The sequence below is a fragment of the Lathamus discolor genome, chromosome W (genome assembly GCF_037157495.1).
Source record: "Lathamus discolor isolate bLatDis1 chromosome W, bLatDis1.hap1, whole genome shotgun sequence".
Classification (NCBI taxonomy): domain Eukaryota; kingdom Metazoa; phylum Chordata; class Aves; order Psittaciformes; family Psittacidae; genus Lathamus; species Lathamus discolor.
The window spans coordinates 22,185,254-22,205,636 of NC_088908.1; the positions used below are offsets into that span (position 1 = coordinate 22,185,254).

The 20,383-nt window shown below is 48.2% G+C and overlaps 1 protein-coding gene across 9 annotated transcripts; it reads left to right on the top strand.

The window, feature by feature from the left end:
- Positions 1 to 1,599: 1,599 nt before the first annotated feature.
- On the top strand, positions 1,600 to 19,844 carry LOC136004344 (polyadenylate-binding protein 2-B-like). Of its 9 annotated transcripts, none has more exons than XR_010608393.1 (9): positions 1,741 to 1,860; positions 2,287 to 2,438; positions 2,935 to 3,043; positions 3,540 to 3,601; positions 4,081 to 4,187; positions 4,296 to 4,383; positions 4,489 to 4,634; positions 18,635 to 18,734; positions 19,200 to 19,262. XR_010608393.1 is itself a non-coding variant. In XM_065660787.1 (8 exons), exons 2-8 carry the CDS (start codon positions 2,322 to 2,324, stop codon positions 19,303 to 19,305), a joined length of 735 nt encoding a protein of 244 aa, XP_065516859.1. In that variant the 5' UTR covers positions 1,600 to 1,651; positions 2,287 to 2,321; the 3' UTR covers positions 19,306 to 19,844. The 9 variants fall into 9 exon arrangements, 7 of the variants coding, with proteins under 7 accessions (XP_065516859.1, XP_065516861.1, XP_065516860.1 ...); XR_010608394.1 differs by lacking the exons at positions 18,635 to 18,734; positions 19,200 to 19,262 and adding exons at positions 5,359 to 6,254; positions 6,349 to 7,022 and having other exon boundaries at positions 1,743 to 1,860; XM_065660787.1 differs by lacking the exons at positions 1,741 to 1,860; positions 18,635 to 18,734 and adding an exon at positions 1,600 to 1,651 and having other exon boundaries at positions 19,200 to 19,844.
- The last annotated feature ends 539 nt before the right edge of the window (positions 19,845 to 20,383 follow it).

The following is a 20,383-nucleotide window of genomic DNA, read 5'->3' on the forward strand; positions in this document are numbered from 1 at the left end:
GTCACAAGGGGTTCCGATTCCACATAAAGTGCAATGGTGACAAAAACTCCTAAGTTGCTGACACGAATCATTCCTGTATACCTCACAACCCTCTGCAACAGTATCGTGCCGCCATCCCCCCTCACTCCCAGCTTCCCTGGTCCCATGCCCTGCTTGGGATCCTCGTGTTACCCTGCCAACCCTGGGGACGGGGACACTGGGGCACAGGGCATCCCAGGGGGCTGGAAAACAGAGCCCCCTGCCAGGCACCCTGCCCTATTGTATGGGCTTTCGGGGCCAACCCAGAGAGATTATGTGGTAGGACTTCCTTTTGGCATGCTGTCCCCCCCCCTTTGCTGTTTCCTGTTTTCTCTAAGTGTACTGTATGTTTGACCTGTGAAAGATGTAAACTTTATGATGCAGGTTACAGCTGTTAACTCTGTATCTGTGTAATAAAGACAATTTAATATCAACCAGAGCCTGGACTTGTGCTGAGTGACCTTACCCCCCCCCCCCCCCCCCCAGCAGCACTCTGTGCCCCTAACCCTGGAGGGGTTCATTGTAGCCATGGGGTCGACATTTCTCTGTGTCCAGCCATAAGGAGGGGTGTCCATGGCAGGGGGCATTGAGGGTTGTCCCCAGGGAACCCAAAGGGATGTTCCTTTCCTGCTGCAGATGCTGCACTCTGTTGGGGTGCCCTGCTGCTCACACTGTGCCCAGGAGCTGGCTGTGGTCCCCAGCACTGCTGTTAGAAAAGGGCGAAGTTTTACGATAAAAAAAATCATACAAAATAGTAGAAATGATTATATTTGAAAAATCTATAAATCAATAGTGAGGTTTTGTATATTAGAAGATGTTGTAACTTTGCAGTTTTGTTTGCAGTTTTGTATCATGGTTACTCTATAATAAATGTTACAATGGTAGTCTTAGTAGCAAAAACTAACATAACCATATATGGTGAAGGGTGTATGGATGGATTTGGAGAAGTATGTATTGTGAAACTCTACCCAAGCAGAACCTACACTTAAGATAGCCAAAAAGACATACCAGAGGCAGTCAAAGGAAGAGAATGCTAGCGTCCACACAAAGGTTGGGACATGTCCAAAGAACGAAAAGTTGAAAAGGACAAGCCGAGGAAAACTTCTTACTTCATCCGAGGAAGACTCCTTACTTCATCAGGACGACCACCAGAGGGGGCTGCGCAAGCGCAGAAGAGGCTGATGTAATAGACTGATGTGGTAATCCTTGATGCATATGTATTAGTTAATGTTGTAATCCGTGTCGAATATGTATTAGTTACGAAATTTTTAGTGTATAAATTACGAACGCGATGTAACGAGGTTGGAACCAGATTTGGGCGTGTGCCCCTGGTTTCCCAGCGCTGCAATAAAGCACCTCATATAACCTTTCCGGTGGTTATGTGTTTGTTCCTACACTAACACTGCCAGCGGGGTGGGTGGACAAGGAGGGTTGGGGGGAGACCCCAAATCAGGAGGGCCGTGCTACCACCTGGCCACTCGTATATGTCTGCTGCCACACCCAAGACTCGAATCCGAGGCTCTGGGGTCACGGTTGGGCAGGGCCCTCTGCCGGCGCGCCCTGCCCTGATTGGCCCCAGATGCGTAAAAGCAGCACTGCGCAGGAAGTTCGCATGTGACGCTGTTCCGTGGAGGTAGTGTGGGATGTTCGTGGCCCCGGGGGGAGGGGTGTGCACGGCGCGACACACGTCTGTGAGCGGCTACTATCTCTGTGGCTAAGGGTTGAGGCTCTGGGGGCTGGAGCAGGGGGTCAGCTTGTTGCTCACAAGTAGGAGATTTTAACTTACTGTGAGATCAAGCCAGGAGCCTCAAGCTGGAAGGGCATGGGTTTACCTTTGCTTAGGTGAGGTAGGGCTCACTCTGTGTGGTTTGGGAGCTTTATGGTGGGTCAGGTCCTGTCTTTCCTTCCCTTTTAAATCTGGCTTGTGCCTGTTTTTCCTTTTTCACCCATAGGAAGGTGCTTTCTGTTCCCTTCTGCAGCCCTCCTAAATTGGGAAATGCCTCAGTATGAACATGAGACCTTTCAGTAGGTCACCAACTTCAGGAGTCAGGACTCCTGCAATTCTCGGGTCTTGCTGCAAGCCTGCCTGCAGCACTGAGAGCAATCTGCTTTGGTGGCATCTGTTCATCCTTCTGCTGAAAGCACCTTTAAAGCTCTTGCCTGTCTGGTGTTCTGCTTTAGTTCTATGTTAAATGGCTGGGGGGTTTTATTTTTTAAATGGCTTTTTGCTCTTCTTCCTGCTCAGTCCTCTCTTCCTGGACATTTCAGGGATCTGGTTGCAGGACCTGCTGTCCCTGGCAGCCATGGAGGCATCCTGGAATGTGGCAGAGATGGCAGCTCTGCAGAAGATTGCAGATGATGTCTTGGACTTGAGCCACCTGGAGGGGGACAGTGTGGAGGAGCTAGTTGTGCAGAACCCAGTGAGTGTGGAATCAGTTTTCCTTGTTTCTCTAAGGAAATTGGAAGCTTTCTACACCTCTGTTCAAGTGCTTCTAAAAATTAAAAATCTTTGGCCCCGATGTTAAAAACCCTGAGAAGCTGGAAATTGAATTGTCACTCTCCTGCTGCTTAGCTTTCACTGCTGAGGTGTTTTTCTGGCTGAGCAAGAGTACATGGCTCCTGTTCATCACCAGCTTAAATATCCCGTTCCCTCTGGCACCTCTGCACATACTGCTTCAAAAGTATGGGAAAGGAAATATTATCTGTGTTTTTTCTCCCTAGTGGAGCTGGGAGCTGAACTCCCCTTTTGTGGGACAGGCTGTTGTCCTCAGGCCACCCTTGTCCCCAGCTTGGGAGGGAACTGTGGGTGGAGGTGCATGTTGTGCAGCACTGCAACATCCCAGCCCAGATTGGGCAGTGGGATCAGGGTGTCTCTGCTCAGTGTGCTGCTCATGCAAGTCTTGGATGGGGTTTCAGGAGCTGGAGGCCATCAATGCCAGAGTGAAAGAGATGGAGAAAGAGGATGAGAGGATGAAGGAGCTGCAGCTGGAAGCTGAGAGACGCGTTATTGTGAACTTGGAGGGAGGTATGGGCTGTCCCTGGGTGCTGCTGTCCCCTCAGGGATAATGCTGGAGCACAGGGTGGTAACTGGAGCCAGAGCATGTGGCTCTGCCTTTCCAGGCAGCCTGAGGCTGGATATGTAAGGTGGATGAGGGATTGGGTCCCAGGTGTGACATAGTGCTATCCACTCTTACCTCCTACCTGTGCAGACCAAGATGCAGTAAATTAATTACATTTAATTCAGTTACTTAATTGAGTTTAGTATCAACTGCCCCAGTAGAGCAGTTACCCTGTGATTTGGGGGTTTTCTGAAGAGAAAGGGGGCAAGGGGATGGAGGAGGAGGAGGCAGAGACAGCAGTGTGGGTATTTGGGTATGCCTGGACATGACAGGGACTCAAGGAGCTTTATAGTGTGTCAGCTCAGTGGTGGTTGCGCTAGTAGAAGACTTCTGCAAACAGACACCCCTCTGCCAGAGGGCTTCCATAACTCCAGCATGGCAAAGCAGCCCTTGTCTCTGCAGGTCTCTTCCCAAAGACAACCAAGAAGATGGAGGCTGACCAGCGATCCATCTATGTGGGCAATGTAAGTGGGAGACCCTGGAGCAGAGCCCATCTCCCTACTCCTGGTCCAGCTGGATGTATGTCTGAGAACCTTCTCACCAGGGACCTTTCACCCCCCACTGAAGGCTGGCTGGTCCCATCCCAAATGCTTCTCCTCTGCCCAGCCCAGACTGGGAATGCGGCTCAGCAACTGCCTGTGATTTTCAACTAATTGCAGATAATCTGTTGCAAGTGTCAGCTCCCCAAACTACCCTGCTGGAAGCTGCTGATTTTGTGGTGTTGCTTGTTCCCTCAAAGCCAGAGGAGCTTTCTCTTGGATTTGGGTTTCTAGGCTGGAGCATTCAGCTGGGTCTTCTGAACTTCAGGAGGTGGTGAAGCTATGGTGACATGGTGTGAAAGGGGTCATCTGGGCCCTTTGTCTCTCGTGATGGTGTGTGAATGCAGACCTGCAAGCTGGGGGGCTGGCTGGTAGCACTGGAGGGCTTGGGACTGTCATTGCAGGTAGATTATGGGGGCACAGCAGAAGAGCTGGAGTCTCACTTCCACAGCTGCGGGGAGATCAACCGAGTGACCATCCTCTGTGACAAGTTCTCAGGGCATCCCAAAGGGTCAGTGGTGTGTGCTGGGATTGGGGTCTTGAGGTTGCTGCCCTGTGCTCCCTAGCCTTTGGGAGCAGTGGGGTGCCCTGGGGGTCTACTCACCCCATCCCCTTGTAGGTATGCCTACATTGAATTTGAAGAGAAGAGCTCTGTGAAGACTGCATTGGAGCTGGATAAGAGTGTGTTCAGAGGCCGTGTCATTAAGGTAAGAGCTGGATGAAGCCCTGGGATGCTGCATCTATCTTTCCCAGCTCTTAGCATGGAGCTGTGCCAAACCCTGGTGCTGGCTGAGCCACCCTTTGCCTTCCAGGTGCTGCCCAAGAGGACCAATGTGCCAGGCATCAGCACCACTGACCGTGGGGGCTACCAGGGCTGCTTCCAAGCCCGGGGAGGCCTGGCCCAGCAGGGAGGCTACTACGGAGGGCAGCACCCGAGGGTGCGAGGGAGGGCATACAGGTGAGTGGCTGGGTGGGGGGTTTCTTGTGTATTTGGGTCAAGACCCCTGTGTCCCCAGGATGGAGATAGCTGCCCCTTGCTCTGGCTTTGCACCTTCCATCTGGCATGGGTGGGTGGGAGGATGGAGAAGGGCTTCAGCAGTGTCCTCCTGGAGATCTGTGCTAGAAATGTCTCCTGCCCATCATGTGCTGTTAGCATCATCTCAGTGCCTGTGGGCTTGGCAGGATCCTGGTGGCTGGTCTGGTTGGGACATGAGCATCTCAGGGGACCTGTGGGCACCTGGGAGGGGGGGAAAGGACTGAAGTGAGCCCACAGTGATGGCACAGCAGATCCCATCCATGCTGCTGTCTTGGCATCCCTCATCCCCAGTGTAGGCCTGGAGCTATTCTCTGGCACACCTCCTGTTGCTCATACATCTGTGAGCTTGCTGTGGATTAGCTTTACTGATGCCCCAGCACCTTCAGTGCTGTGGTAGGAAGCAGAGAAGAGCTTTGGAGGTGAAAGAAGCACCTGGAAACCTGCAGGGGTTTGTGTGGCCATGACACTTGCAGCCTGACCAGTCTGAGCTGTGCCTGGCTTTTGGGATTCAGTCTAGGTTAGCTGGGGCAGAAGGGTGAATCCAGCTCTTGGAGGGGTGAAGGAGCTGAGTACCTGTGCTTTTTGGCACAGCTCACAGCTGAGCAATGCTGCAGTGCTTCAGGATGCTGGTTTTGTTGTTCTTTAGGGGTCGGGCAAGGCTGCTGCCTTGATATTTTCCATGCTAGAAAGGATTGGACTACCCTGGTGATGCCAACAGAACTGAAATGAGAAGATGGGATTGCAGAGATCTCACAATATGCCTACCCAAGTAAAAAAGATTAATTTTAAAAAGGCCATCTGCCTGGCTGTGAGGATTACTAGGGAGGCAGCCATGTGCTGGGCTGCAGGAGGAAAGACTGGATCCCCTTCATCTGCACATCCTGCCAGTGTCCCAGAGGAGCTCACCTTAGTTTTGCTTAGGAGATTGCATTTTCATCAGGAACAGTCTTATTCTAGAGAACAGTTTTCTCAGAAGGGAAGAGCTCTCCCAAACCATTAAGGCTCATTCTCATCCCATAGAAAAGGGCTGCACTGGAGGGTTTGGTTTGGTTTCTAGGTGTCCAAATGTCCTCCACCATGTGGAGGATGGACCTGCCCTGCTCGACCTGTGAAACTCCCTCAGCTTTGCCAGCTTTCTATGGAAGCTGGATGCTGCTTTCTCTTGCTCATAAGAAGATCCTAAGGGCCTTTCTAAAGACTCTCTTCTTCAGATCAGTGGAGAAAGTCTTGGGTTGCAGCTCTAGATCTTACTGCTGGGGAGCTTTTCCTTCATCAGCCTCATGGACTTATGACCTTACTCTTGGGAAGAAGATGGAGCCAATTATGTGGTTTGGGTCTGGTTTTTAGCTTCCTGCTGTTGTACATCTAACAACTAGGGGAGGGGGGGAAGCATCCCTTGCTGTTTCTCTGGAAGCCTCTACCTCTCTAGTGGCTAAACAAAACCTGGGTGTCACAAAACCCTTCATACCTTTTATTTCAGAAGTCAACAATCCCCTCTTCTGCTTTTATTCCAAAGCTACAGGGATCAAAGGATGCTGCCAGGTCATTGTTTTACTTTATTTCTAGTAGTAGCAGCATTACAAAATCATCTCCACTGTTGCAAATTTGGTCTGATCTTCCTCTTTACTCCCGTTAGCATTCCTGCTCAGGATTCCCTGGATGGATGAGAATGGTGTGAGCCCAGCTGAGTGAAGTTCTATGTTGAAGTTGGTTTTCTTACGTAATTATCATACTAATCTTTTGTGATCCTTGGCTAGGATTCCTCTAATCCAGATGTGACCCACTCCTAAAGCAGCTTTTCACAGCTCAGGGGGCATTGCCAGGCTAAGAATCCTACTGATCCCCCCACCTCTTAAAATCTCAAGACATTTTTAAAGCTTGGGGCTTTAACTCTTAATGTTGTACTCCTGAGCTCAGTGCTGCCAAGATTGGCCTTTATCCAAGTTACAGCTTAATCTTAGATTAAAAATAAACCTGACTTCTTCTAGGACTTTAAATATTCTATTTAGTAGCTTTGTAAATTCTTGAGACTTATTTCTTAACATAAATTACTTTGGGGTGTTTGGATTCTCTTGTGGAAGAGGAAATGCTGAACTCCCATCTCTGAAAGTGAAGAGAGTGATTTTTACAGGAAAATATTCTGTAATAGCAGTGTACAGCTGTACCTTGTTTAGATGGTAGGAGAGGCTTCAACACTTTGATCTCCCATTATCTGGCAGGTTGTTGTTATTTAAAATGTATTGAAGTTCTGTTTGAGAAGGTATTGTAAATGTCACTTATAAAATAAATTATCCTGCTGTGTGAACCTCATCTGCAGCGAGACTGTGCTGGCTGGGAGCTGACTTAACACTGACCTGGCTTTCTCCAGGCTTCTTGTATCCATCCTTTGGAGCTGTGCAGCTACTTAACTATTATTTTTAGCTTATGTTTTGTGTGGTTTTAACTGATTAGGTCCTTGAAGCACAGACTGCTGCTTGTGGGACAGGAAAGACTTGGAGTAGAGGTGTGTGAAAATCACCAAGTAGCTGCTCAGTGCCTATGCCTGCCTGTGTTACCTCTGCTTGGACATGCTGTAGCTGCACAGCCTTGTGTAGTGTGAGTGTATTGCACAAGCAATTAAGAAGCTGGGATGCTTTTCTAGCCTAGTTTGTACTTTTTTTTTTTTTCCCCTATATAAATACCTGGTATTGATTTGGTAGTCTTTAATTAGAACAGCAGGGAGCTGCAAGGATAGGAGATGCTAATAGAGATTAGTTTGGGATGAGACAGGCATTTGTGCAATCCTGTCTTAATCTCTTGGTGTGAATTTATCCTAACAGTGCTACCTGTTCTCCCTGACCTGGGCTAGAAATAGCTGTTAAGTGTACCTGGCCTGTCTGAATGAGGTGTGAAGTGATATCAGCAAATACTGTGAAATGTGAGTCACCCAAAGATCTTCCAGGAAGGCAAGATCAATGTAGGGCTTGATTAGGTTCAAGGTGGTGCTTTGTGACCAGTTGTTTGCTGTCTGCAGAGCTTTCTCAAGTATGTGAACAATGTCTGGGGTTGTAGAGAAACCTGAAGCCTTCAACTGATTTGCAGTGTTTCCTTTTTCCAAGAACTAAAGTAAGTACATATAGATCCAAGTGCTCCTAGCTAAGGAAAAATGGGACAAGGAGCCAAAGTATGTTTGAATTGAACATTGCTTATGATGTTCCTGTCAGAATAAACAGTCCTGAGCAGCAGCAAAGGGGGTGGCAAAGAGCGAAAGGACTTCTGTGGCTGATGTGCTCCTTCTACTTCAGAGGAACTGCTCTGAAGCACCAGTGCTTCTGAGGAACAGTGTCATTCTCTGCATCTCAGCTGACTGAATTCTAGGTTGACCCCTAATAATAATCTCTTAGCTGTCTCTTGTATGGCTGTGCTTGTTCCAATCACAAGCACAGCAGGAACTGCTGTTTTTACACAGCCCAACTGCTACAGAAACAGAGTTGCACAGAGGCACAGCTGTATGAACTTCTGTAGGGAACAAACCTGACACAGCTGACCTTCCTGAAGGAAGAGCTGGCTCTCGCATGTTGCCTGAAGGCATAAAGCTGAACAGTGATGTCTGTGCTATACTCGGGTTTGCTGGAGATGAAATGCATGCAGACCTTGCAGGTGTCCAGTTTATTCTACATAGAATAAATTTAAAATGTTGCACAGAATGAAGACAAAATATACAATCACTTTGCACACCCCTGTACATGGGAGATGTTTTCAACACTTGGATGAAAAGGGACAGAGCTTCAGCACACTTGTATCATCATCTATATTATCAAAAGCCCTAGAGAAGGGAATGAACACAATATTAGAGGAAGCAGCTAGTTCTGCACAGCTCATCTATTGTAACAAAGGCAATGGCTAACAATGCATCTTGCTGGCTTTCCCTAAGCTGAATGCATTGTTTTATTCTTTAACTATAGCATGCTCTGTTGGGTAAGTAATGACTTTTAAGCTTAAGTAAGGACAGGTTTTGCCCTAGCTGTAGACCTGCCTCAGCAAAGTGTAAAAGAAGTTGTTCTTGCCCAGGCAATAGAAACTCCAAACATTATTAAAATCCCCTGTGAGATTACAGATGAGAAATGGGGGCACTGGCCCTCCTGTGTGAGGAATTACACGTGCTAAATGCCTGTCCTTACTCAAGTGTAAGCCCTGAACAAGTGCAGTTATTCAATCTTTAACTTGTTCTACTTGTGTATGCTTATTTTCATATTTACCTATTAAACAGATGATTTTTTTTTTTGTATTCCAAGGAATAAATTTTTTTGCATCAATGTTTTGAACACCAGTTCTGTCTGAGGTGGGAGTAAGAGCTCTCATGAGACTATTGGCATTCTGTTACACAATAATGGCCCAAAGGCAACATAGCTCTTATCCATTTAGGCAGTCAGAGCATGCACATCTGAACTGGTCAGCCACAGGGGTTATGCTCTTGGTGCTATTACATCATAGGTATGCTGCAAGTTCCAGAAAGATGACAAAGATCAGTATGGTCAGCCCACTTATGGATGGATATGGATACAGTCCTGGAATGGATACAGTCCCCAGGGTTTATAAAAAGGGTTACACATTATGTCTGTATATGAATTGTGCAGCTTTCAGAACATATGAAAAGGGGTTGCAGTTTAGCATTTTATTTTTGCTTCTTGACACTTTGTTACTTCTACTTATTCATAAAAACATCTTTGTGGCAAGTCATGCTCTGATATCCTGCACTTACACTGCGGATCTCAAGCACTGTGTTTGAAGAATCCACTACCATAACAAACTTCACCTTGGAATTTGTCACATAGCCATATCTATGCAGCTGTCAAGTGCTTCTGGCAAAGTGACTAAAGCAAGGCTGAGATACACTCAAAGAAACAAGCTGAGAGGAAACATGATGTTCTTGCTGTGCCCATCTTGTAGTTAGGACTAGGTGAGGTAAGCAAGATGTTATTTTGCAGGAAATTAATCCCTTTTCTACCTGGCTTTTTCCATCTTTTATGACTCCAGGGCAAGCTTGCTCCTATGCTGGCCAGTAAAGCATGCTTTGCAATTTCAGAAGCAGCCTCCCACTAGCAGTTTTAGGGGAACTGTTTTAATGATGCAGCCACCTTATTTATTCTTGCTTGGGAGACCTGGTGGAGATCTTCTAATGTCAGCCAGTGGGACTAACCTCTGAGACTTCAAAAATTAACAACCAGTTTATAAAAACCCAGAAATCAGGTCTGCAGATAACTTCAATCTGTGTGATTCAGAAAAAAAAAAGACAAAGTTTTAATGATTGACTTATAAACATTGGGGAAGCTACAGCTGTGGAGTACAGGTTGTGGAGAAATCAGACCACACACCTGGGATTTAGGTACTTGACCGGAGACACCTTCATATTTCTGCTACTTTCAGTGGTGTTACTAAAGACTCTAAGCTTTGTTTTACTCGGTCAACTGTTTTAGCTAAGCAGGGAATAAAGCACCCAGTTAATGAAAGGCAAAGTCTAGCTGGACCAGACACTCATCATACACTGCACTCCCTCGTGTAAGTTAAAGGTAATTTTTTCCACTGCTTGGTTGGGCAATGAAGCAGCTTCTAAACTGATCAAGGCACCAAACCTATACCTCTATGTGACAAACTGGTCAGTGAGCAAGTGCATGTGTTTCCTGAAGATGTTTCTAACACGGCACCGAGTAGGAAGGAAGGTTCCCCATTCAGAGCCCCTTGCAAGAAAGAGCCTATAAATACAAAATGGCATGGCAAAAGGCAGTAGAAAGATACAACTTGTAGTCTTCAGTAGGGTAGAGGAGCCCTAGGTACAGTTCCCTCTGATCTACAAGGGCCTTGCCCATTGCAGAGATCTTTTCATCCATGACATCAAGAGAAGTGTGCACAGTGTAGTGGAACTTCAGCTCATTCTCAGTTAGAATGCTCTGGATGTAGAGGGGATAGTTCTGAGGAGGAGAAAAAAGTACATTAAGTAGGACCGGCTGCTCTGTGTGTAAGCGATGGCTGATGCCATGACAGTGCTTTCACTACTGCTGTCAGAAGCGAGCTATGTTTCACATGCACAGACCCCTTTGCACATTGTAGTGCACAATGTGCAGCAGACCTGTGGCAGGAGAATTATTTGCACAGGCACTGCACTAGGCTCAGGTCTTTCCACTGCTTCACCTACCCCTTTGCCCCAGCAGAGCCTGTCTCTAGTTCTTTCTGGGAAAAACCTCTCTCTTCTCCTGGCAGCAGGTTAGCAGGACACTGCAGGGCACCCTCATGCTGTTCCTGCACTTGCAGTCCCAGCCTGTTCCTGCCCAGCTCACTTCAAGCTCCAGTGTCTGCCCTACTCTCCCCATATCTGCCAAGGCTCTGCTGCACTCCTTTCACACCTGCTCATGCCCCACAGCCTGAGACCTTGCTCATTCCTGTTATCCCTACCCCACAACTGGCCCTGCTCTTGCTCCTCTCCTCACTCCTGCTCAGAGCCCACAACCTGTGACCCAGCCTCTCAGGCCCCATGCCCCCAGCTCCCCCCCCCCCCCATCCCACTCAGGCCCCACAGCCCGAGGCACAGCCTCGCCCCCCTCACCTTTGATCAGGCCCAAGGCCCATCTCCACCTCCTTGATGATCGCGGCGATGCATGCTGACATCTTGTCCCTGCTTCCGCTGCCCACCCCACGCTTCACGTGAGGTGGGTAGAGACCACATGAGGTGTGGTGGTAGCGCAGGGTGGCGGTTGCTATAGTGAGGGTGGTGCTGGTGCCTTTTTGCCTATGCTGGGCCCTAGGCTCCATTGCAGACTCTGTGTCACTCAACATCCTCCTTCTCGTGGATGGTGTGAGTGGGGCTGCGGGCGAGGGGAGATAGGGGTTCGTGTCACTGGGAGAAAGACACCTTGTGGGGGGTGTGACACTGAGATGGGCTTGGGTGCCTGGGAAGGTGTCATTGTGGCTGAGGTAAATTGGGGCCTCAGCTTCATAGAGTGCTACGGAGTGTGGGCTGCGGGAGGGTGGTCACTGGGGTGTGAGTAGGACCCTTGTAGGCGGGGTTCTAGGGCCGGTGGAGGGGCTCCTATAGTGGTACATCTCTGCCAGGCTCTGGTTCTGCATGTGTGGTAGGGCATGGTTTGAGCACTTGCACTTTGAGGGCAGGGCTGCTGTCATTCTGCTGGTGGCTGGGGAATCTGTAGTGTGTGCACAGCACATCAGTGATGCTGTGGTGGTCCCTGAGCTTGCAGGAGTATCGTGGTGCATGGGCTGGGTCCAAAGCTGTGATGGTGCTGAGTCAGAGGCCCTGAAGTAGAGGTTTGTTACTGTAAAAATTGGTCAGAGAAACTAAGACTCAATTTTGAGTTTTAGAAAGCATCATTCATTATTGCAGTGATGGGCACATGCGAATCATTTCGCCAGCAGCGGCTGTAGATATAGCATACTCATGCATATTCATAGCTTTCCCAGGAACTAATTATAATATTCACATTCTAACTGCACATGTGCTTTCTTGCTGAGTTGGGGGTCTCTGTCAGTCTTCCTCACTGTGTTTACTGAATGACCTCAGTGCTTGTGCATGCTCACAAGGTCCTAGTGCTGAGTTAGCAGTTGGTGTGTCCTTGCTTCTGTTCTGTTCCGGTCTTGCTCTACGTTGGGCACCACTCTGCTATCTTGAAGGCTGGCATCCTTGGTCTTATTTACTGTCTCCTTAGTTGTTATCAGTCCAATGATGTTCCTTCCCCCATCTGCCGAACATTCCTTTCTCTCTACATCTTAGTAAGTTAAAACAGTTTGGCTTATTCTACCATGTTAAAGGCACACACACTTTTGTTAGTTTAAAATTTAAGCCTACATCATCAGGTTGGCTCCCCATGAGTCTTATCGTGCAAATCGCTCTTTTTTTGGATGTCCACCTAAGTACACATTAGTGGGCCTAGCAAGACTTGTGTTTTGAGAGCATGTCTTAAGCATTTATTTGTGTTCCTTAGAGCTCCATCTCACTGAACCCTGCAGAGCAGAGCTCTCCTTGATGTGCCTGATCTCTAGATCACAGTTTCCAGGTTCACGCATCATTCCTTCCAGGCACCATGGGTTCTGTGTTCAGACATGTACTACATCTGTTTTCTTTCTCAGTAGGCCAGTGCCTGTCGGATGGCATGTGGGCAGGGTCTGTGCCATGATTCATGATCAGAGGTCTTCAGCACAGTGATTCAGGCATGGGTTTGTGATAAACACATAAATGCATTGGCTTTCGCAAATCATAGGTGTTGCTATGTGGACATAACTGTATGAGTTCCCAGTAACAGAAACAAAGCTCGCTAAAGACACAAGATTAGGCAACAAGTTGAAAATGGCCAGAACTCTTGAGCAAAATGGAGTCACATAGCAAAAGAATTTGTAAAGGTAAAAGAAAAGGGACACACACACGCACACGTGCACATGACAACTTGATATGAGGAAAGCTAGTGCCTGGAAAACATAGGGTTAAAGTACTTTTAGCTTAACTTTGGTTGAAGATAAAGAACAATGTTTGTGTTGTAAGTCTGTGGTGAGATAACAGAATTTAGTGGCCCCATTAAACATGAGTGAATTACTTCACACCATCCTTCTATTTATCAGTTAGTTTGGAGACAGTGCCTCCCGAACATCTGCTAGCTTTGGATACTCCTTGTCTGCCTGTCCTGTTTTGCTTGCAATAAATTTTGCACGAAGGTCACACTGTTCTAAATCTTTGCCAGCTATCAGAAAAGTTACAGATATGGCTGGTTTCAGCTAGTTTTGTGATTACTGGAGCATCCGACTGTGCCAAAGGTGAAAAGTACACTGTGAGGAAGTCTGCTTACTTCATCCTCAAGACCTGTGCCCACAATCACCGGAGAGCAGTGCGCAGATGCCAAGAGGAGGAGACTTATGATAATAAGTTCCTGTAGCTAGTTATAATATTCCCTGCCTATACGCAGGAATTATGAATATGTATATGGCTAATGCAATAGTGAAAGTATATAAACCTGCAACAAATGCTAATCAGTGCACCTCTGGCTACGGTCACGCACCCAGCGCTGTTGTTTTTGCTTTATTGACTTTGTCCCTCAATAAAACCCTGTTATCTCTATTAAGGGAGTGAGCTCATATTTCACAGGTTGATGTGATGGTCTGGAAAACTTTGATTGAAATAAGCAGGAATATATGAATAAGTTTGTAAGGACTTCATGTAAGTACTTAATCATGCTCAGTTGTTTTCTTCCTCAAGTCTTTTCCAAATTGTGTGTAAAAAGTGGTGAAGAAATGAAGTCCCAGCCAGGTCTGGTGTATCCCTGCCCTGCCTCTCCTTCAGGGCAGAATTTCCTGAGGTGACCTGCACTGGAGACTGCACACAAACTTCTTGTTATTCTTTGTGTGTGGATGTCCTGCTGAAAACAAATAAGACTTCTCAGATCTATAAAGTCAAGCCCATACACAAGCCTTTTTGAAAAGGTGCTTACACACCTACATACCTTTACCTAGACGTATAATAAACTCATCTATCAGTCCATTCATTATGACTGAGTAATGAACTCCACAGTCCTTGGCAAAGGATTCCACTAGCTGGTACGTGTTGAAAAACAGGGTGGCTTGGTGATTTTCAAACCTTGATAGAATCATCCTGAAGTTAAGGCTTGGTTTTGTAGCTTACAAAAATAATCGTGATAATATCTTCTAATACCAGCTAATGGATGTAGCTGTAGTAGCACTGAATAAGGTTCATCTACAAGTGTAAACAAACAAAACTCCCAGTACATTTCAGGAAATGTTTTAGAAACCCACACTTACCTCCTGAAAAACATAACAAGAAGAAAACTAATTCTGCTCATTTTTGCTCCCTGAACTGAGAGGAAAAAAAAAAAAAAGGCAGTAAATCAGGCTCTGTTTCTGGATGTGTGGTAGTGCATGGTTTAAGCACCATGGCAGGAGGGACCAGGAGGGTGGCGAACAGGGCAGGCAAACAGGGAGTGGTGCAGCAGTTTGCGCGGCAGTTCGCCTGGGTAGGCAAGCGGGATGGTGATCACTCGCCCTATGACCAGGGCCCGGTCTGGGAGCTCTGCTCTGGCTGCCCCGGCGGTGACCAGCGTAAGCATCCAGACAGAGCCAATGAGAGGGGAGGCTGCAGCGCAGAGCTCAGAGCGGAGGGAAAGAAAAAAGACCAGAAAGGAGAATTATTCATATTCATATTCATATTCATATATTATTCATATATGGCATGCATAGAATCATAGAATCATAGAATGGTTAGGGTTGGAAAGGACCTCAAGATCATCTAGTTCCAACCCCCCTGCCATGGACAGGGACACCTCTCACTAAACCATCCCACACAAGGCTTCATCCAACCTGGCCTTGAACACTGCCAGGGATGGAGCACTCACAACCTCCCTGGGCAACCGATTCCAGTGTCTCACCACCCTAACAGGAAAGAATTTCCTCCTTATATCCAATCTAAACTTCCCCTGTTTAAGTTTTAACCCATTGCCCCTTGTCCTGTCACTACAGTCCCTGACAAAGAGTCCCTCCCCAGCATCCCTATAGGCCTCCTTCAGGTACTGGAAGGCTGCTATTAGGTCTCCACGCAGCCTTCTCTTCTCCAGGCTGAAAAGCCCCAACTTCCTCAGCCTGTCTTCATACGGGAGGTGCTCCAGTCCCCTGATCATCTTCGTGGCCCTCCTCTGGACTTGTTCCAGCAGTTCCATGTCCTTTTTATGTTGAGGACACCAGAACTGCACACAATACTCCAGGTGAGGTCTCACAAGAGCAGAGTAGAGGGGCAGGATCACCTCCTTCGACCTGCTGGTCACACTCCTTTTGATGCAGCCCAGGATATGGTTGGCTTTCTGGGCTGCGAGCGCACACTGCCGGCTCATGTTCATTTTCTCATCGACCAGCACCCCCAAGTCCTTCTCCACAGGGCCGCTCTGAATCTCTTCTTTGCCCAGTCTGTAGCCGTGCCTGGGATTGCTCCGACCCAGGTGTAGGACCCTGAACTTGTCGTGGTTGAACTTCATAAGGTTGGCATCAGCCCACCTCACAAGCGTGTCAAGGTCCCTCTGGATGGCATCCCTTCCCTCCAGCGTATCAACCGGACCACACAGCTTGGTGTCATCGGCAAACTTGCTGAGGGCACACTCAATCCCACTGTCCATGTCAGCGACGAAGATGTTAAACAAGACCGGTCCCAACACCGAACCCTGAGGGACACCACTCGTTACTGGTCTCCAGCCGGACATCGAGCCATTGACCACAACTCTTTGTGTGCGGCCATCCAGCCAGTTCTTTATCCACCGAGTGGTCCATCCATCAAATTGATATCTCTCCAATTTAGAGAGAAGGATGTCGTGTGGGACAGTGTCAAACGCTTTGCACAAGTCCAGGTAGATGACGTCAACTGCTTTACCCTTATCCATCAATTCTGTAGCCCCATCATAGAAGGCCACCAAATTGGTCAGGCAGGATTTCCCCCTAGTGAAGCCATGCTGGCTGTCACCAAGCACCTTGTTGTTTTTCATGTGCCTTGGCATGCTGTCCAGGAGAATGTGCTCCAAGATTTTACCAGGCACAGAGGTGAGACTGACTGGTCTGTAATTCCCTGGGTCTTCCATTTTCCCCTTCTTGAAAATGGGGGTTATATTTCCCTTTTTCCAGTCGTCGGGAACTTCACCTGACTGCCATGATTTTTCAAATATGATGGCCAGTGGCTTAGCAACTTCATTCGCCAGCTCCTTCAGGACCCGCGGATGGATTCCATCAGGTCCCACGGACTTGTGTGCGTTCAGATTTTGAAGATGGTCTCGAACCAGATCCTCTCCTACAGTGGGCCCAAGGTCTTCATTCTCACAGCCCCTGCATCTACTTTCTAAGACCTGGGTGGTGCAGTCAGAGCCTTTGCCAGTGAAGAGCGAGGCGAAGAAGTCATTCAGAACCTCAGCCTTCTCCAAATCCTGCGTAGCCAGTTCTCCCGAAAGCTTCCTCAGGGGGCCTATTTTGTCCCTTGTCTGTTTTTTGTTTGCTACGTACCTGTAGAATCCCTTCCTATTATCCTTGACATCCCTGGCTATGTTTAATTCTAACTGGGCCTTAGCCTTCCTAACCTGGTCCCTAGCTTTCCGGACAACATCCCCGTACTCTACCCATGCCACCTGTCCTTACTTCCATTTTATATAAGCCTCTTTTTTTCCTTTGAATTTTCCTCAGCAGCTCCTTATCCATCCAAGGAGGTCTCCTGGCCTTCCTGCTGCACTTCCTTCTAGTTGGGATGCAGCACTCCTGAGCTTGCAGCAGGTGATCCTTGAATATAAACCAAGAGTCTTGGGCCCCCCTGCCCTCCAGGGCTATATCCCATGGAACCTTAATAAGCAGGCTCCTGAAGAGGCCAAAGTCTGCTCTTTTGAAGTCCAGGGCAGTGAGCTTGCTACACGCTCTTCTCACTCTCCTGAGGATCTCAAATTCGACCATCTCATGATCGCTGCAACCAAGGCTTCCCTGTAGTACCACATTCTCAACAAGCCCTTCCCTGTTGGTGAGCACAAGGTCAAGCATGGCACCTCTCCTTGTCGGCTCCTCTATTACTTGCAGAAGGAAGTTGTCTTCCACACAATCGAGGAACCTCCTGGATTGCTTGTGCCGTGCAGTGCCATCGTTCCAACAGATGTCAGGGTTGTTGAAATCCCCCATGAGAACAAGGGCCTGCGAGCGTGAGGCTTTTCCTATCTGTCTGTACAGATAGGAACATGTACATTCCTATCTGTCTGTACAGATAGGAACATGTACTTTCTTTCCATTCTCCTCCTGTTCTGGGTTCAGGAGTAGCAGTCATTTTTCTCCTTCTTAGTAGCTGGTGCAGCGCTGTGGTTTTGACTTTCCGCCTGGGAACAGAGCTGATAACACCAGTGTTTTTAGTTGTTGCTAAGTAATGTTTACTCTGACCAAGGACTTTCTCAGTCTCATGCTCTGCCAGGGAGGAGGGGAAGCCAGGAGGAAGCAAAGACAGATGACCCAAACTAGCCAAAGAGGCATTCCATACCACAGCACATCATGCCCAGGATGTAGAACTGGGGGCAGTTGCCCAGATGGGCTAGGTCTCTGCTCAGGTTGGGCTGGGTATCTGTCAGCGGATGGTGAGTGGTTGTCTTCTTTTCCCTTGTTATTTCCCTTATCATTATTATTACTGGTGGTAGCAGTAGTGGTTTTGTGTTATACCTTAGTTACTGGACTGTTCTTATCTCAATCCGTGGGAGTTACATTTCTTCGATTCTCCTCCCCATCCCTCTGGGAGCAGAGTGGGGAGGAAGGGGGGGGGGAGTGAGCGAGCGAGACTGCATGGCTGACTGAGTTTAAACCACGACACCTCCCCATGCCCCCAGGAGCTGGGGGGAAGAAGGGGGAGGGGAGTGAGCGAGAGGCTGCGTGGTTCTGAGTTACCAGCTGGGCTTAAACCATGACAGTGGCCAAGAATAACTCCACGATGGGATGGTGGGGGACCAAGCTGTCCCAGATGGAGCACGTTAAGGAAGCATGCAATTCCGGCAGCCAGGCAGCAGCACCAGCCATGTGCATGAGCCCGGTAGAGGTAGTGGGAGCTGTAGGGCACCGCTGTCTCCCTTCTCCTCTGCACCCATCCTGATCCACTCCCCAGGGACACGACAATGGGGGTAGGTGAAAGCAGGCAGCTTGGAGGTGGCTCATCCCCAATTGCTTGCAGAGAGGGAGCAAGACAGCACTGTGGGATGCTGGAGGGATGTGCCCACCCCAGCAGCTACTGAGGACCCATCACCGTAGTGCCCTGTATGCACATTTTGGGGAGCCAGTCTAGCAAGAAAAAACCTCAGCACTTGTCAGCACAAATGAAGCCTTTTAAAAGGAAATCCAATTAATTTAACCCTCTGCACAAGATGTAAATGAACTATTTCAACCAGTTCCAGGTGCAGAGAGCTCTCGCTGCCATGAGGATGACAGGACACTGATGTGCCCAGCAGTGCCAGGGCTGTGCTGGCAGCAGGACCCTGCTGTGCTCAGGTATCTGCAGCACCCAGCCCTGCCAGACATCTGGGCACTGCCTGCACTCCTGCCTGCATGCAGGGATCCTTGTAAGGATACTCATGCCCTAATTGGCACAGGCCTTTGTCTGCCTTGCTCCTCTAGCCAGGGGTACAGTGCCATGTCAACCACCCCATGAATTCAGGCATTGCCCCTCTGATTTAGTTCAGCTGCTCAGCTGAATGGGTCCTGTCACCCTTGCACCACTACAGTGGCCCTCTACACTGGTTGGTGATCCAGCCTTTATCCCCACCATCCTCACCTTGCTCATGGGTGTCCTGGGATGGGTCCCACGTAGCTGGCCCAGGCTGGGATGCTCCTCACCCACCCAATACTGGGAGTAAAGCAGGTTTCATCATAGAATCATGGAATACCAGGTTACAAGGGACCTCAAGGATCATCTGGTCCAACTTTTCATCCTGATTTGCTTTGCTTTCCCTGCAGCCCCACCAGGACAGCATCCCAGGGACATCTGGTGCTGCTGGAGGATGCACCATGGGCAGTGCTCCTTGCTCAACTCCAAGGCAGCAACTGCCAGCAAGGACCCTGATGTCTGGTACCCTTCCATCTCCCCCAGTGTGGCAGTGACAGCATAGCTCCATGTGGGACACCAACACAGGACCAGGCTCCCCCATGCACCTCAAACCAAACAAACCCCATTTCTCAAGGCACAACCAGCCACCCAAAGACCCAAAGACCCAAACCTGCTGCCTTGCTCCACACTGGCAGTGCCAGCCAGCTCTGGCTCATCCTGTGCCACCGTGGCCAGGGCAGATGGGGATGGGCTTGATTTTCCTCAAAACAATGACAAAAGCCAAACAGCCTTATCTGTTTTACAAGCCTTCATTTGGTATTGTTTATGTAAACTGGTAAATTGTTTCATATCTCAATTAAAAACATCTGCCACAAAAATGAATACCATTTAACTCATCCTGTTTTTAATGACTCTGTTAATTACACACAGGCAGCAAAAAGGATGGCAGGGGAACAGGAAGACCATGCTTACAACCTGAGACAAGGGGGGGCCACAACATTACAAAATGGAATATATAAAGCTTTGGAATCAGTTTTAAGTAATGTTAAGTTCGATGGCTTTGCAACAGTAGCAATGGAAAATTACTGAGGTGCAGGATACATAGAAAAAAATAGAGTACAGCTAGAGAACATACTAAGAATTCTTGTACAAGATAAACTGTTGTAGTTGACGTAGTTTTAAGAAAAACAGTCTAGAAGAACAGGATGCAAGGATAAGGAGTATATGGGAATGGCAGGTGTCCAGGATGGGCTACAGTTAAACTAACTGATAAGTAGGAGGACAGGAGGATTATTATGTCTGTGCTGTTAATGAACCAATTAAGCTGGTATAAGCATCTACTGCATGTGCTTCAAAGGCTGCCAGAAGTGATGAAGATTGCTGGGAGAAGTAAACGACCCTCAGAGACCACTACCACAATTTTGTACGCATGCAGGGAACTTTCTGGAAAATAATGTAATCCATACATAACCTCATGAATACGTATGTATGCCCAGCGGCTATATAAGGACGGCTTGCGTAGCAATACAGAGACATACGTTAGGAGGAGCTATCCCCCACGTCTCCTGGCACCACAATAAAGAATACCTGCTTG